Genomic DNA, 17,511 nt, shown 5'->3' with positions numbered 1-17,511 from the left:
AATGTTGGAGATTTGATAACAAATACAGTGCCTACTGACCTTATCTACAATCTTCCCGGAGACGCCCATTCCATTTAGAATAGTAACCTGAAAATAGGACAGAAGTTTTGAAAGTTAGTCTTCAAACCAAAAAACTCTTTACTGCATAATAACTACTCATTTTTTCACAAAGGACAAGAAATATCATATTTCACAAAAATATATATTACTACCACCAAGACTCTATGTTCATTGAATCAGAAAAGTGACATTAATTGCACAAATAAGGACTTATCAACTGGGAAATGCATGCGAAGAAAATAATTGTAATAACAATAATTTTATATTGCACAATAAAGTGATCCATAACAAAATCTCTGTATAACAAGAGATCCCAGAGGGATCTTGGCGCCCACCAAAGAATTATCTATGTCTGACAACAGAAAGAGGGATCTTTTCCCTGCTTTTCAAACTTTAACTACATACTATATATGAAACTTGAGAAAGATCCTTTCAGTACTTTCTGAGATATGTAGCAGTAACAAACTTCAATTATCAAAATCAAAGATGGCTACCTGTCGATCATCTTGCTGACCGATAAGTCCGAATGTGCACTAGACCCCTTCAGGAACCTGCACATGAAATTTGAGAAAGATCCCTTCAGTACTTTCTGAGAAATAGAGGTAACAAACTTTAACTATCAAAATCCAAGATGGCCGCCAGTCGGCCATCTTGTTGACCGATCTGTCCCAAAATGCAATATGCACAACTAGGGTCCTAGGGGAACCTACATATGAAATTTGAGAAAGATCCCTTCAGTACTTTCTGAGAAATAGCGGTAACAAACTTTAACTATCAAAATCCAAGATGGCCGCCGGTCGGCTATCTTGTTGACCGATCGCTCCCAAAATGCAATATGCACAACTAGGGTTCAAGGGGAACATGCATATGAAATTTGAGAGAGATCCCTTCAGTACTTTCTGAGAAATAGCGGTAACAAACTTTAACTATCAAAATCCAAGATGGCCGTCAGTCGGCCATCTTGTTGACAGATTGGTCCCAAAATGCAATATGCACAACAAGGGCCCTAGGGGAACCTACATATGAAATTTGAGAAAGATCCCTTCAGTACTTTCTGGGAAATAGCGGTAACAAACTTTAACTATCAAAATCCAAGATGGCCGCCAGTCGGCCATCTTGTTGACCGATCTGTCCCAAAATGCAATATGCACAACTAGGGTCCTAGGGGAACCTACATATGAAATTTGAGAAAGATCCCTTCAGTACTTTCTGAGAAATAGCGGTAACAAACTTTAACTATCAAAATCCAAGATGGCCGCCAGTCAGCCATCTTGTTGACCGATCTGTCCCAAAATGCAATATGCACAACTAGGGTCCTAGGGGAACCTACATATGAAATTTGAGAAAGATCCCTTCAGTACTTTCTGAGAAATAGCGGTAACAAACTTTAACTATCAAAATCCAAGATGGCCGCCAGTCGGCCATCTTGTTGACCGATTGGTCCCAAAATGCAATATGCACAACTAGGGCCCTAGGGGAACCTACATGTGAAATTTGAGAAAGATCCCTTTTGAACTTTCTGAGAAATAGCGGTAACAAACTTTAACTATCAAAATCCAAGATGGCCGCCAGTCGGCCATCTTGTTGACCGATTGGTCCCAAAATGCAATATGCACAACTAGGGCCCTAGGGGAACCTACATGTGAAACTTGAGAAAGATCCCTTCAGTACTTTCTGAGAAATAGCGGTAACAAGAATTGTTAACGGACGGACGGAAGGACGGACGGACGACGGACCACGGACGAAAGGCGATTTGAATAGCCCACCATCTGATGATGGTGGGCTAAAAACAGAAAACTAGTATATGACTCACATTGATAATAACGGGCATCTGTCCATAGAACAGAGGCTGGGAGCAGTATGGCCACATGTAGGGGCACTCGGTCAGGTCGATGTAGCTTGGGCTCAAACTGTCAACAGAAATGTTACAACGTTTTAAAAGTGTTGCTAGATAAAAGCAAGTGTTATGAGAAATACAAATTAGTATGCCAAAAATATAACTGAATCGAATGGATATAAATATCTTACTATTTTGCTAGAAGTTTTGCTTCAAGTCATTAATGAACCAGAAGAAAGTATCTCCTGAGACAAATATTGTTGTAACATGAAGACAAATACAGTACATCATGAAATATTTGGGTACTTTCTCTCGTGGTTTGGAGTTAAATTATTTTAGAAATAAAACTATTCATGGTTAGCTTTTTTGATAATATTTGCAGTGATGTATTGAACAAATATCATGAAAATGTTAATTCACAGAGATAAACTTTCGTCAATTTACTTGGGTCGTGAAATTCAGTACCTGATCACATCACTACCTACCTGGCCTGTGGTTTATACGTGCGTAGAGTTTGGTAAGCCTTGATAAGGTCTAGTTTGCCATGTCCTTGTTCAAACATGTTCACATCAGGGAGACGTCTGGCAGAGGCCATCAAGGCTTGTTTCATACTTGCTGGGTTGATTACATGAGCTCTGTCCAGTACAGCACTGTCGAAAACAGTGAATCAATGGTACAATCGAGGGGCTGATATTTACAGCAAAAAAAAAGATTTCATATAGAGGAGTATACATCCTCCTCATAATGTGTTTATTTTGTCATTAAAATCAAGCAATGGCTTTACAATGATGACATTGATCAAATTGAAATTTTGCCCTCTATTAAAATTTAGCCACAAGCTTAGTAAGACTTTATCATCAAAACTAGCTACTATTATTTTTGTTCCAAAAATAAAACAATCACCACAATGATTATTGATTATCTTGTGTAAGTAACATGGTAAGAAACCTTAAAGCAAACACTCTTTCTATGTGGCAATTTTTATTTCAAACAAAGTTTCATCAAAAGTTGAAAACTAAGGATTTAAAACTGTTTTGTAAACATGATACAAATTAGAAGAAATCCATAAGCTTTCATAATGACACTAAAAGAATTTCAAAATCAGTAAGCATAACTGATACCTTTGTTTATCGGGGACACTCCACAATATAAGAAGGCTATCTGATTAGAAAGCTTACCTGTACAGCAGTGTTATAGCTCCTACCACTACAGGAGAGGCGACACTCGTCCCTGAGAGTGATCGACAGCCATTCCTTCAAATAGAGCAGAAAAATATAAGAGTTACAAACACGGTTTTTTAGTTTGTCAGTACCATCAATATAGCATTGCCACATATTATAATTATTTCAAAACCTTGAACAAATTTGTTATTCTGTTTTCTGTAAAGCGTCAGTACCTGTAAAATGGTTTTCTATAGTTAAATCTGATGAGGTTATTATGTGACGAAGTTAAGATTTGTTTTATAACAGCCAAGGGAAAAATTACTCACTTAAGTGCAGATCCACGTACAGCAGATCCGTACGTGACAATATCTGGCTTCACACGTCCATAACCCTGGGGCAGTTCCTAGTACAGAATAACACAATGCTACAGGATGTATATCAAACAAGGAAGTTTACAAATCACTTTAGCAAAAACTTTCAAATTTTTCTTTAATTTCTTTTATGATATTCCATGTCCTATTAACATGATGGTTAAAGATGAGTCGAGTATTGATGGTGGAGGAAAACCAAAATCAATTAAAATTAACAATAAAGACAATCAAGTCAAAAGTCAGTCTGACATCCTATACGATACTGTTTCACTGAAACACAACATCTGACAGCAGCTATAAACCAAAGTAATTTCTCATCTGTGATGGCTTCGTCATAACTACCCGCAGTTCTCAACTTCCTATGTAGCATAAAAACAGAGATATCACTTCAGCAATTACAGCTTGCCTATGACATTTTTTGTACTATCCTTTTACATTGCTTGCTCTTTACATTTATGTCCACTAGACCCATGCTCACCCATGTTGTCATTCCTCGAGAAGAAAATCTGGCGATCTGGTTTTCAAAGTTGATACCTCCCACCCCGATCACATCCATCTGGTCTGCCGGGTTGTTCAGAGTACTGTATAACATAGATTATCTCTGTTCAGAGTACTGTATAACATAGATTATCTCTGTTCAGAGTACTGTATAACATAGATTTTCTCTGTTCAGAGTACTGTATAACATAGATTATCTCTGTTCAGAGTACTGTATAACATAGATTTTCTCTGTTCAGAGTACTGTATAACATAGATTTTCTCTGTTCATAGTACTGTATAACATAGATTTTCTCTGTTCAGAGTACTGTATAACATAGATTTTCTCTGTTCATAGTACTGTATAACATAGATTATCTCTGTTCAGAGTACTGTATAACATAGATTTTCTCTGTTCATAGTACTGTATAACATAGATTATCTCTGTTCAGAGTACTGTATAACATAGATTATCTCTGTTCAGAGTACTGTATAACATAGATTTTCTCTGTTCATAGTACTGTATAACATAGATTATCTCTGTTCAGAGTACTGTATAACATAGATTTTCTCTGTTCAGAGTACTGTATAACATAGATTATCTCTGTTCATAGCACTGTATAACATAGATTTTCTCTGTTCAGAGTACTGTATAACATAGATTATTTCTGTTCAGAGTACTGTATAACATAGATTATCTCTGTTCAGAGTACTGTATAACATAGGTTTTCTCTGTTCAGAGTACTGTATAACATAGATTATCTCTGTTCAGAGTACTGTATAACATAGATTTTCTCTGTTCAGAGTACTGTATAACATAGATTATCTCTGTTCAGGGTACTGTATAACATAGATTTTCTCTGTTCAGGGTACTGTATAACATAGATTTTCTCTGTTCAGGGTACTGTATAACATAGATTTTCTCTGTTCAGAGTACTGTATAACATAGATTATCTCTGTTCAGAGTACTGTATAACATAGATTTTCTCTGTTCATAGCACTGTATAACATAGATTTTCTCTGTTCAGAGTACTGTATAACATAGGTTTTCTCTGTTCAGAGTACTGTATAACATAGATTATCTCTGTTCAGAGTACTGTATAACATAGATTTTCTCTGTTCAGAGTACTGTATAACATAGATTTTCTCTGTTCAGAGTACTGTATAACATAGATTATCTCTGTTCAGAGTACTGTATAACATAGATTTTCTCTGTTCAGAGTACTGTATAACATAGATTATCTCTGTTCAGAGTACTGTATAACATAGATTTTCTCTGTTCAGAGTACTGTATAACATAGATTATCTCTGTTCAGAGTACTGTATAACATAGATTTTCTCTGTTCAGAGTACTGTATAACATAAATTTTCTCTGTTCAGGGTACTGTATAACATAGATTTTCTCTGTTCAGAGTACTGTATAACATAGATTATCTCTGTTCAGAGTACTGTATAACATAGATTATCTCTGTTCAGAGTACTGTATAACATAGATTATCTCTGTTCAGAGTACTGTATAACATAGATTTTCTCTGTTCAGAGTACTGTATAACATAGATTATCTCTGTTCAGGGTACTGTATAACATAGATTATCTCTGTTCAGAGTACTGTATAACATAGATTATCTCTGTTCAGAGTACTGTATAACATAGATTTTCTCTGTTCAGAGTACTGTATAACATAGATTATCTCTGTTCAGAGTACTGTATAACATAGATTATTTCTGTTCAGGGTACTGTATAACATAGATTATCTCTGTTCAGAGTACTGTATAACATAGATTTTCTCTGTTCAGAGTACTGTATAACATAGATTATTTCTGTTCAGAGTACTGTATAACATAGATTATCTCTGTTCAGAGTACTGTATAACATAGATTATCTCTGTTCAGAGTACTGTATAACATAGATTTTCTCTGTTCAGAGTACTGTATAACATAGATTTTCTCTGTTCAGAGTACTGTATAACATAGATTTTCTCTGTTCAGAGTACTGTATAACATAGATTATCTCTGTTCAGAGTACTGTATAACATAGATTTTCTCTGTTCAGAGTACTGTATAACATAGATTTTCTCTGTTCAGGGTACTGTATAACATAGATTTTCTCTGTTCAGGGTACTGTATAACATAGATTTTCTCTGTTCAGAGTACTGTATAACATAGATTTTCTCTGTTCAGAGTACTGTATAACATAGATTATCTCTGTTCAGGGTACTGTATAACATAGATTATCTCTGTTCAGGGTACTGTATAACATAGATTTTCTCTGTTCAGGGTACTGTATAACATAGATTTTCTCTGTTCAGAGTACTGTATAACATAGATTATCTCTGTTCAGAGTACTGTATAACATAGATTTTCTCTGTTCATAGCACTGTATAACATAGATTTTCTCTGTTCATACTGTATAACATAGATTTTCTCTGTTCAGAGTACTGTATAACATAGGTTTTCTCTGTTCAGAGTACTGTATAACATAGATTATCTCTGTTCAGAGTACTGTATAACATAGATTTTCTCTGTTCAGAGTACTGTATAACATAGATTTTCTCTGTTCAGAGTACTGTATAACATAGATTATCTCTGTTCAGAGTACTGTATAACATAGATTTTCTCTGTTCAGAGTACTGTATAACATAGATTATCTCTGTTCAGAGTACTGTATAACATAGATTATCTCTGTTCAGAGTACTGTATAACATAGATTATCTCTGTTCAGAGTACTGTATAACATAGATTTTCTCTGTTCAGAGTACTGTATAACATAAATTTTCTCTGTTCAGGGTACTGTATAACATAGATTTTCTCTGTTCAGAGTACTGTATAACATAGATTATCTCTGTTCAGAGTACTGTATAACATAGATTATCTCTGTTCAGAGTACTGTATAACATAGATTATCTCTGTTCAGAGTACTGTATAACATAGATTTTCTCTGTTCAGAGTACTGTATAACATAGATTATCTCTGTTCAGGGTACTGTATAACATAGATTATCTCTGTTCAGAGTACTGTATAACATAGATTATCTCTGTTCAGAGTACTGTATAACATAGATTTTCTCTGTTCAGAGTACTGTATAACATAGATTATCTCTGTTCAGAGTACTGTATAAACATAGATTATTTCTGTTCAGAGTACTGTATAACATAGATTATCTCTGTTCAGAGTACTGTATAACATAGATTATCTCTGTTCAGAGTACTGTATAACATAGATTTTCTCTGTTCAGAGTACTGTATAACATAGATTATCTCTGTTCAGAGTACTGTATAACATAGATTTTCTCTGTTCAGAGTACTGTATAACATAGATTTTCTCTGTTCAGAGTACTGTATAACATAGATTTTCTCTGTTCAGAGTACTGTATAACATAACATAGATTATCTCTGTTCAGAGTACTGTATAACATAGATTATCTCTGTTCAGAGTACTGTATAACATAGATTTCTCTGTTCAGAGTACTGTATAACATAGATTATCTCTGTTCAGAGTACTGTATAACATAGATTATCTCTGTTCAGAGTACTGTATAACATAGATTATCTCTGTTCAGAGTACTGTATAACATAGATTATCTCTGTTCAGAGTACTGTATAACATAGATTATCTCTGTTCAGAGTACTGTATAACATAGATTTTCTCTGTTCAGAGTACTGTATAACATAGATTTTCTCTGTTCAGAGTACTGTATAACATAGATATTATCTCTGTTTCAGAGTACTGTATAACATAGATTATCTCTGTTCAGAGTACTGTATAACATAGATTATCTCTGTTCAGAGTACTGTATAACTAGATTATCTCTGTTCAGAGTACTGTATAACATAGATTTTCTCTGTTCAGAGTACTGTATAACATAGATTATCTCTGTTCAGAGTACTGTATAACATAGATTATCTCTGTTCAGAGTACTGTATAACATAGATTATCTCTGTTCAGAGTACTGTATAACATAGATTATCTCTGTTCAGAGTACTGTATAACATAGATTATCTCTGTTCAGAGTACTGTATAACATATATTCTCTGTTCAGATTATCTCTGTTCAGAGTACTGTATAACATAGATTATCTCTGTTCAGAGTACTGTATAACATAGATTTTCTCTGTTCAGAGTACTGTATAACATAGATTTTCTCTGTTCAGAGTACTGTATAACATAGATTATCTCTGTTCAGAGTACTGTATAACATAGATTATCTCTGTTCAGAGTACTGTATAACATAGATTATCTCTGTTCAGAGTACTGTATAACATAGATTTTCTCTGTTCAGAGTACTGTATAACATAGATTATCTCTGTTCAGGGTACTGTATAACATAGATTATCTCTGTTCAGAGTACTGTATAACATAGATTATCTCTGTTCAGAGTACTGTATAACATAGATTTTCTCTGTTCAGGGTACTGTATAACATAGATTATCTCTGTTCAGAGTACTGTATAACATAGATTATCTCTGTTCAGGGTACTGTATAACATAGATTATCTCTGTTCAGAGTACTGTATAACATAGATTATCTCTGTTCAGAGTACTGTATAACATAGATTTTCTCTGTTCAGAGTACTGTATAACATAGATTATCTCTGTTCAGAGTACTGTATAACATAGATTTTCTCTGTTCAGAGTACTGTATAACATAGATTATCTCTGTTCAGGGTACTGTATAACATAGATTATCTCTGTTCAGAGTACTGTATAACATAGATTATCTCTGTTCAGAGTACTGTATAACATAGATTATCTCTGTTCAGAGTACTGTATAACATAGATTATCTCTGTTCAGAGTACTGTATAACATAGATTATCTCTGTTCAGAGTACTGTATAACATAGATTTTCTCTGTTCAGAGTACTGTATAACATAGATTTTCTCTGTTCAGAGTACTGTATAACATAGATTTTCTCTGTTCAGAGTACTGTATAACATAGATTTTCTCTGTTCAGAGTACTGTATAACATAGATTTTCTCTGTTCAGAGTACTGTATAACATAAATTATCTCTGTTCAGAGTACTGTATAACATAAATTATGTTTATCTCACTGAACAAAGGACAACGATCCCCCTAATTAAAGGGACAATTCAGTCTAAGAGTACATTAACATTTGTACATATATCGGAAAAAAAACCCAGTTCTAATGGAAATTAGATCAGTTGGCTTTTACTGTGATATGCCAGAAAAGCCATGGTGGTGAAATGTGGGAGAAATGTTCAAACTCGCTCGCTGTACGCCATTACACAATGTGGTTGAACATCTTGTATGCCGAACCCTGTCCCCTGCTCGTAGAGTAATGTTACTTTTGTCTAGAACTGCTCAAATCGCTCTGACAGTAGTGTGTTTACCTTATTAGATGAATTGTCTTGCCTAAAAAATCATTTTATCACCTCCACAGTGGTTATGTAGTTCATTTATTTAACGTGTGTGACTTTGGCTCGGATATGGGTACAGCATACATATTGTACCTGCTTAATCTTATTGATCAACGATTTGTTATTACAACGGTATCAATTAAAATACTAAACAATGACGTGGAATTTGTCAGTATTTTTTGTTATATGTTTCATAAGAAATGTAGAACAATACATTCATGTCATATTTTGCTTCTTGGTTATGTAAAATAATAACACTGAGTGGATTGTCCCTTTAAGTATTGTTTATCATTAAGATTAAGATAGCAAATGTCTAAAGCATTAATGACACATCTATTTAGACTATTACCATACAATTTGCAGGTTATCATGTGGATTTACCATATTGAATGTAACACTTTGTATGTGTCACAACATGTAATATAATATGACCAGGGCATGGTTTGTGATATGATTTGACACTGAAATGACATCTGGAATTGAAGATACAAGTACATATTGACATAAAAGACCATGTTCTAAGTTTAAGATTATTTTAAGACATGAAATGAAACTTTTTCTTAATACACAAAGACTAACTTGAAACAACATACATGTTTTCTTTTAAAACTAGAATGGAAATCTATAGAGAAGAATATAATAACATACCCATACAGCGGCCCGTCGTTACCGATAGCAGACACCATGATCACTTTGTTTGCTGTTAACTCCCACACCTAAAATAGTAGAAAGATGACTTTAAAAGCTTACAAATAATAATGTGATTCAACATCAAAATGCACAAGTAATCAACTAATGTGTCTTAGGTAATGTTTGGCACAACTAATGTGTCTTAGGTAATGTTTGGCACAACTTATGTGTCTTAGGTAATGTTTGGCACAACTAATGTGTCTTAGGTAATGTTTGGCACAACTGATGTGTCTTAGATTATGTTTGGCACAACTAATGTGTCTTAGGTTATGTTTGGCACAACTAATGTGTCTTAGGTAATGTTTGGCACAACTTATGTGTCTTAGGTAATGTTTGGCACAACTAATGTGTCTTAGGTAATGTTTGGCACAACTGATGTGTCTTAGGTTATGTTTGGCACAACTAATGTGTCTTAGGTTATGTTTGGCACAACTGATGTGTTAGGCACAACTAATGTGTCTTAGGTAATGTTTGGCACAACTTATGTGTCTTAGGTAATGTTTGGCACAACTAATGTGTCTTAGGTAATGTTTGGCACAACTAATGTGTCTTAGGTAATGTTTGGCACAACTAATGTGTCTTAGGTAATGTTTGGCACAAACTATGTGTCTTAGGTAATGTTTGTGCACAACTATGTGTCTTAGTTATGTTTGGCACAACTAATGTGTCTTAGGTAATGTTTGGCACAACTCATGTGTCTTAGGTAATGTTTGGCACAACTAATGTGTCTTAGGTTATGTTTGGCACAACTAATGTGTCTTAGGTTATGTTTGGCACAACTAATGTGTCTTAGGTAATGTTTGGCACAACTCATGTGTCTTAGATTATGTTTGGCACAACTAATGTGTCTTAGGTAATGTTTGGCACAACTCATGTGTCTTAGGTAATGTTTGGCACAACTAGTGTGTCTTAGGTAATGTTTGGCACAAGTAGTGTGTCTTAGGTAATGTTTGGCACAAATCGTTTTTCTATCTGTTTATTTTTTTCCCATTTTTTTTTTATTGAAAAAAAATCTGCTGATGTATCTGCTGATGTATCTGCTGATGCTGAATCATTTTTTGTCATTTTCAGATTATGTAAAGATTCAATACTAAAGCATCGCTTTAATTCGATTTTATCACCTTTAATTCAATGTTATCATTTATCCAATATTTTACTAGGACTAATGAACTACAGTAAGGAAAAATAGGAGGAGAATAGACAATGACCATTTAACTTCACAAATGGTACTCTTCCATTTAACTTCACAAATGGTACTTTTCCATTTAACTTCACAAATGGTACTTAAGAGATTTAATGGTACTTTTCCATTTAACTTCACAAATGGTACTTTTCCATTTAACTTCACAAATGGTACTTAAGAGATGTAAGTTTATACAAATGATTACACTGTTTTTGACAATTTTGACAACCTGAATATCTGAACGAACCTTGTCCACAAACGGATGGTCCATGAAGTCTGGACCTCCAATACTGAGGTTCAGCACGTTGATCTTCTTCAGGATGGCATAATTAAAGGCATCCAGGAACCAGGATGTATAGGATACCTGTCATCATAGAACGACAATTACTAAAACATATATTGTTTGATTTGTTCATATATTAATAACAGCTATAACTTGTTTATGAATGTGCCAGAATTTGGTAATAATAGTTCCTAAAATATGAAATTCATATTTACTTTAGGCATAAAGGTCCCAACATTTGTATGAAATTGGAATGGGGAGATGACAGGAGGGACGTCCCAACATTTGAATGAAATTGGAATGGGAGATAACAGGAGGGACGTGAGTTACACTTTAAATCCTCTATTTCATGAAGGGTGCATAAAATCCATTTATCTATAACCAACTTACAAGATAAATGCCCAGAATGGTCTAGAATTTGTAGTACAAAGGTGGAGGTCTAGAGGTTGACATGTGAGGATATTCCTAACTGATCATTGCTTTTTTGTAATAGATATCCTTTTAAATCAAGCCTTCAACAAAATTTATCTAGGACATAAAGATCAAAATATAGCATATCAGAATATATCATACCTGGTTGTTTGTGAAGACTCTGAAGACATAGATTTCAGAATCTGGAGCAAACCCCAGGCATTCTCTGGAGCTGGCGATTACTCCTGCCACAAAGGTACCATGTCCTAAACCTAAACTCAACAAGGTTTATAATGAATCTGGGGTCCTTCTAAAATCAACTGTTAACTGTGTACAGTAAAATGAACCTCTGGAGACCAATGAAATTGCTTTGTTATAAGCATTTGTCATCATACAGATACCCTAAACATATCCAAAAAAAAATTGACAATAAACCAGAATTACTATATTATAACCACGGATTTGTTGTACGCATGTTCATTATGAACATTATAGTAAATATTTCATAAGAATAAACATGAATCTTTTCTTTTAAGTATTAATCAAAGATTAAGATAACACATTTAAACCAAATCTATCATAGTCCACTGACCATCGTCCAGTGTCTTCTCATTTGTCCAGTTAGATCTATCCTTAATTCGGCCTTTTTTGAAGTGTGGATGATCTTCCGCCAGTCCAGTGTCAAACACAGCCACTTTTACTCCAGTACCTGTACATTATCATTTCATGCACATGGTTATTCTGTATTTGCAAATCACAAAGTTATCTGCCCTTGTGGTTAGGTATCGATTATGACGTCATGTGTTTGCGAGCGCAATGTTATACATTTTGGAGAAAACTATGTGAATTGCGCTCATAAAATAATGACGTAACATTCGATACTTACCCACAAGGGAACTTGACAGCTGTCTCAAATCTAGGCAATGAATTTAAGCTTGACTAATGTGACTTTATTAAGTACATAACAGTGTTGTTCTGTTTCAAACAATATCTAAGTATTAAAAAAATGTCTGAAAACTAGAAACAAACCATCATAAATAAATCTATAATACTTATTTTAAATAACCTGTTGTTAAGTGTAATTTACTTTTAAAATACTCCCAATGTGTTGTCTATCAGTAGCATATCAATGTCATAATTTCTATACTCTACCTGTATAACCCATGTTCCACAAAATCTCTGCCTGCAGGGCACTTACAATCTGAAAAATAAATCAGCACAACTAATGATTGTCAAACTTACAAACTACAGAAATTGCAAAATTCTCTTTTTCACTTATGAACTTTCTATTTTTTTCCAAAATCATAACTCCTAGATATTAATAGAATATCCAAACCAAATAAGAGGGATGTTCTAATAAAACTTTGTTTCAACAAGAGTTTTAAAACAAAATTCTCAACTTTGCAAATACAGGGTTGTAGGTCATTCGTGACTGATGAGATAAAACTGTCTTTGGTTCTGATGATAAATAGTAATTATGTGCTGATATCCACTCACTGTAATCTAAAGACTCACCTGTTTTGGGACAGCTCTGAGGAGACGTCTGTTTCTGTAGCGCACTGGAGAATGCCAATATGTCGCACTCTGGAAATATAAAAAAAACATAGAATTGCTTCCAATACCCTCAAAAATGGATTTGATCAAGGACAATTAAGTTGGCTCCGAATTGGGATGACGTAACCCCAAATACTCTTGAGGAAAGCCCCGACCAGTGAGGTTAATTGTAACTTATTAATGTACTCGATTGTTTGTAAAATCATTAACTTATCATGTTTTTATTAATTTTATATATGATTTAATAAATGTGAGGTCGAATTTATTACAACTCTTTGTTTTTCATTCGCAGAATCAGTCTACCTGGGACAATGAAATTATTTTGTTTACAATCCAAATGTTTACTTTCCTCCTCCCAGAACGACATATCTAATTCGAATTCTTAATATTGTCTGTGGCGCCCTCATAAGTCTTTCTAGACCCCTATAACGCAGTAATTGGTGGCAGCGGTGGAATCCCGCTAATTTACCTACATATTTATTTACACTTATGTGATTATACTCAGAACGAAGCCTGGTGCTAGGTGCACTAATACTTGTTTACATGTTTGTTTACATGTGTATTTACATACAAAAACAACTTGTTTTGTTGTTTTTATTCTTGTATTATTTTTACCTTTATTACACTGTGATCCATTATAAGGATGGATGATTCCGGGACTGTGAGGTTCCCAAATTTACACAGTGAAGAGTTCTATGAGAATGTTGATGAGGCAGATTCTTTGCATATTGATCATAGTTACCAAGCTGAAGTCTCCAAATCTAATGGAGCTAATATGGAACTTATGAATCAAATGAAATTATTTGTAAATGATGCCAAAACTCAGTTTCGTAAAATTCAGTCCAATATGTCAGATATGATGAAAAATCAGTTATCTGAATTTGAAAAGGATATGAACAATACCCGAAGAAAACATACTTCTGTTTTCTATGATAATAGTGATTTGAATATGCAAAGTCTTGCTCATCAGTCTCATCAGGCACAAAATACGAACCTGAAGTAAATTTTGCTTCACATACTTAATGTTAAATCAAGAGACATAGGGAGTTTTTAATCCTGAAAGTGATTTATGAAGAGGAACTTCTAAAAATCTTTCTTTAATGAATCATTACTACATACCAGAGAAAGACTTTGACGATTTTTGTTCTTTTTGGGGTTGCATGAGAGTTGGCAGGGTTCGTCTTTTTCTGTACAGTTACAATCTTTGACCTCCTCCTCTACACTATGCACTTGAACTTTTTCCAAGTTTGTATGTGTGTGGACATCTTTTAATGCTGTATCTGTATGGACTTTTTTGGAAAAACTGTGCTTGATCTGATCCTTGTTGCTCATGTCTGCAATAAAACCACAAATAAAGTAGTCTTCAGTTATTTACAAATTTTAAAGAAGACTCCTTAACATTAGATTTTTTTCTGTAAAGCTTTCCTATGAGGAATTTCAAATTCAGGGATTCCTTAAAGATAAGAAAAGTTCAATTTGTGAAACTGGGCCAAGCCAAGAAATAAACCTTTGAATTTTTTCTTCTTTTTCCTGCATAAGTAAGAGGTTAGTATAAGAGGTTTACCAGGTATAAACTTGAGGGTCCTGGTGACTTGTTTGTGAGGTGTAACTCGTCGAACCAATGGATGATCCTGTAAACCTTCCACTCCAGCCCTGCCTCCATCACTCAACTGGTGATCACAAAATATCATACTATTTAGAAGTTATTTAATATATAATGATGACATGCACATACTAAAAATAAAATACTTAAGACCCTTTGGGTGTTTCCTTCAGAACCAACAAGACTGGTAAAATGATAGTTAATATAAACTTGTTTCACAAGTGTTGTAAAATATTTTGTACTTTTTATATTAATTTACTTTTTTTAGTGATCAAAACCTTGATGGCTCTTATCACATTTCCAATGACATCACAATGTCATTATTGACAAGAAATATAGAAATAATACCATTTATATAAAACCAATTATTGCAGTAAAAATAAAACCAGCCATATGCTGTACCTTGACAACTTCAAAATCACTGGGATAATCATTTGCTGGGTTGTTTCTTGGTACAATTTTCCATGATGTCACATCTGAATTATGGAGGGCAGCAGTCAAATAACGTTTTCTTGATTGAGCCTTATAATACCCATTGAAAGACACAATGTACTCTGAAAAAAATCACATTCAAAAATATTTGCAAGTCATATAGAATTAATCTATATTATCTTCTTTTCTCTTTTTGTTGTTATGGAACCATGGAATATTTGAGAGTATGTTATATATATGCTAAATGAGCATGTGCAAATATGTCTTGTGCCAGAAACATATATACATAGAGATTGGAAACTCCTTCTTTATCTTTATTGACAGGCAGCAGGACCTCCAGTTTATAAGCATTTTCCCTTGGCTAACTCTACCTACTATTAAGTGCATTCTTTAAAACATGATATGTTTGCATCAACACAAATATTTAAACATTCTATCATGGTTTGATATGACCAGTTTTCCCGATTAATGTTATTTAATATGATTTTTGAAAGGATGAAAATCTGCAGTTTTACCTGGCTTTTCGAAAATCAGACATTCAAAACCGGAAGTGCAATTTGTTTTAATAATATATAAGTTCAAATATTATTTTTTCTATCCCAAATCATACTCAAACCATCTGAAAATTATTTAACTTCTATAACATACCAAAGTTATTCTGCTGTATTTAATTATTCAAGAGTTTATCTAAAAACCCCTAAGCAAATATGAAGGTACATCTGTCGATCGTAAAAATAGCGGAGTTGCCAATCTCTATGTATATATATGTTTCTGCTTGTGCATATCATATATTGTCATATGCATCTAATGCCTCCAATGGCAATTTGTAATTCTTGATAAATCAAATAAATAAATAGAAGAAAAAAAAAGAGAAGGATTCATAAGAAATAAATGTATTCTAGCTGGATCTGAATGAGATAGAATTTATCTATGAAAAATTACAAAAAATAGTATACATCAAATTTAAAAGATCTTTAAAAAGTGATAACTATTTCATACATAAAAATTTTATAAATTGCTTGCTTATTTGTGATAAACTTTTGCAACATCGGTAAATCTCTTTTTTTGTGCAGATAAAGCAAAATCTTGTTTTATCATATATATAAAAACATCTGCTTACCATGATCAACAACTTTGCTGCCATACTCTATTTTGATGTTTTCCAATGGAGTTGTTTCATTACATTTGATATTTTCCAACAGTTGGCCGCCGGGTACCATCATGAACAACAGATGTAATTTCAATAATAAGATGGTCAGTCTAAATGACTTTCCAAAAATATGAGCATACATTCTGCAAGATGCTGACTCTTCTGACAAAATGATGCTACATTTTCCTAAATTAATTTTATAATGCAAGAATTATTTTTTGCTAATTATTTCAATTAAAATATTTCTATTTGCATCACGTGACGTTATCCTTGGAGACATTTCCATTCCTTTCCACAGTTTTGTAACAGAACTGAAAAAAAGGATGACCACAAAATAAAACAGTAGTTCAAATAAAAGATAACAATAAACAAACGACTAATTGTTATACTCCTAGCTATTATCAAATTAATGTGTATAATTGATCCCAAAAGTTTCTAAATGCCTCCCATCTCCTTTATTTTCTTTTTATTTCACTTTCTCTTCTTTTCTCTTTTTGTTCTTATATTTATGGAACCATGGAATATTTGAGAGTATGTTTCATATTAATCCAATAATATTAGATGTCCGTATTGAGATGATGCCTATCAGAAGTTTCTAATCATCTAAACTCAAACATTGTTGGAGTAGTTACATATTTGCTAAATCATAAATGAGCATGTGCAAATACGTTTCGTGCATATCGTATATTGTCATAGTCATCTAATGCCCCTAAGGACTGTTTCTAATTCTTGATAAATTCAATAAATAATAAGAACAAAAGAGAAGGGCTCATACAGAAATCCAACTTGTAACGTTACAATGTAATCAGCAGTACTGTACTTATCAGATTATTGACTGGTATACAAAAAAAAACAAATATCAAGTTATATTAGTACAGTGAAGGCCTAGTAACTGTAGTACCTTAGTACACGTACATAAATATG

The 17,511-nt window shown here is 33.5% G+C and overlaps 1 protein-coding gene across 1 annotated transcript in view; it reads right to left on the bottom strand.

Annotated features, from left to right (window-relative positions):
• Nucleotides 1-17,511, bottom strand: part of LOC138315813 (membrane-bound transcription factor site-1 protease-like) — a 32,660-nt gene that overhangs the window by 14,856 nt on the left and 293 nt on the right. Inside the window, exons 2-17 of the mRNA XM_069257090.1 lie at nt 16,558-16,898; nt 15,408-15,559; nt 14,967-15,072; nt 14,522-14,736; nt 13,364-13,432; nt 13,001-13,049; nt 12,441-12,557; nt 12,011-12,120; nt 11,402-11,518; nt 9,930-9,997; nt 3,910-4,012; nt 3,387-3,463; nt 3,076-3,150; nt 2,383-2,547; nt 1,874-1,970; nt 40-87 (exon numbers count right to left, since the gene is read on the bottom strand). Coding sequence (XP_069113191.1) covers nt 40-87; nt 1,874-1,970; nt 2,383-2,547; nt 3,076-3,150; nt 3,387-3,463; nt 3,910-4,012; nt 9,930-9,997; nt 11,402-11,518; nt 12,011-12,120; nt 12,441-12,557; nt 13,001-13,049; nt 13,364-13,432; nt 14,522-14,736; nt 14,967-15,072; nt 15,408-15,559; nt 16,558-16,729 — 1,740 coding nt within the window. The 5' untranslated portion in view covers nt 16,730-16,898. The remainder of the gene's footprint in view (nt 1-39; nt 88-1,873; nt 1,971-2,382; nt 2,548-3,075; nt 3,151-3,386; nt 3,464-3,909; nt 4,013-9,929; nt 9,998-11,401; nt 11,519-12,010; nt 12,121-12,440; nt 12,558-13,000; nt 13,050-13,363; nt 13,433-14,521; nt 14,737-14,966; nt 15,073-15,407; nt 15,560-16,557; nt 16,899-17,511) is intronic.

Source organism: Argopecten irradians, chromosome 2 (genome assembly GCF_041381155.1).
Source record: "Argopecten irradians isolate NY chromosome 2, Ai_NY, whole genome shotgun sequence".
NCBI classification, from domain to species: Eukaryota; Metazoa; Mollusca; class Bivalvia; order Pectinida; family Pectinidae; genus Argopecten; species Argopecten irradians.
Note: the sequence above shows the minus strand (reverse complement) of the source record. Positions and strands in the feature narration are given on the sequence as shown.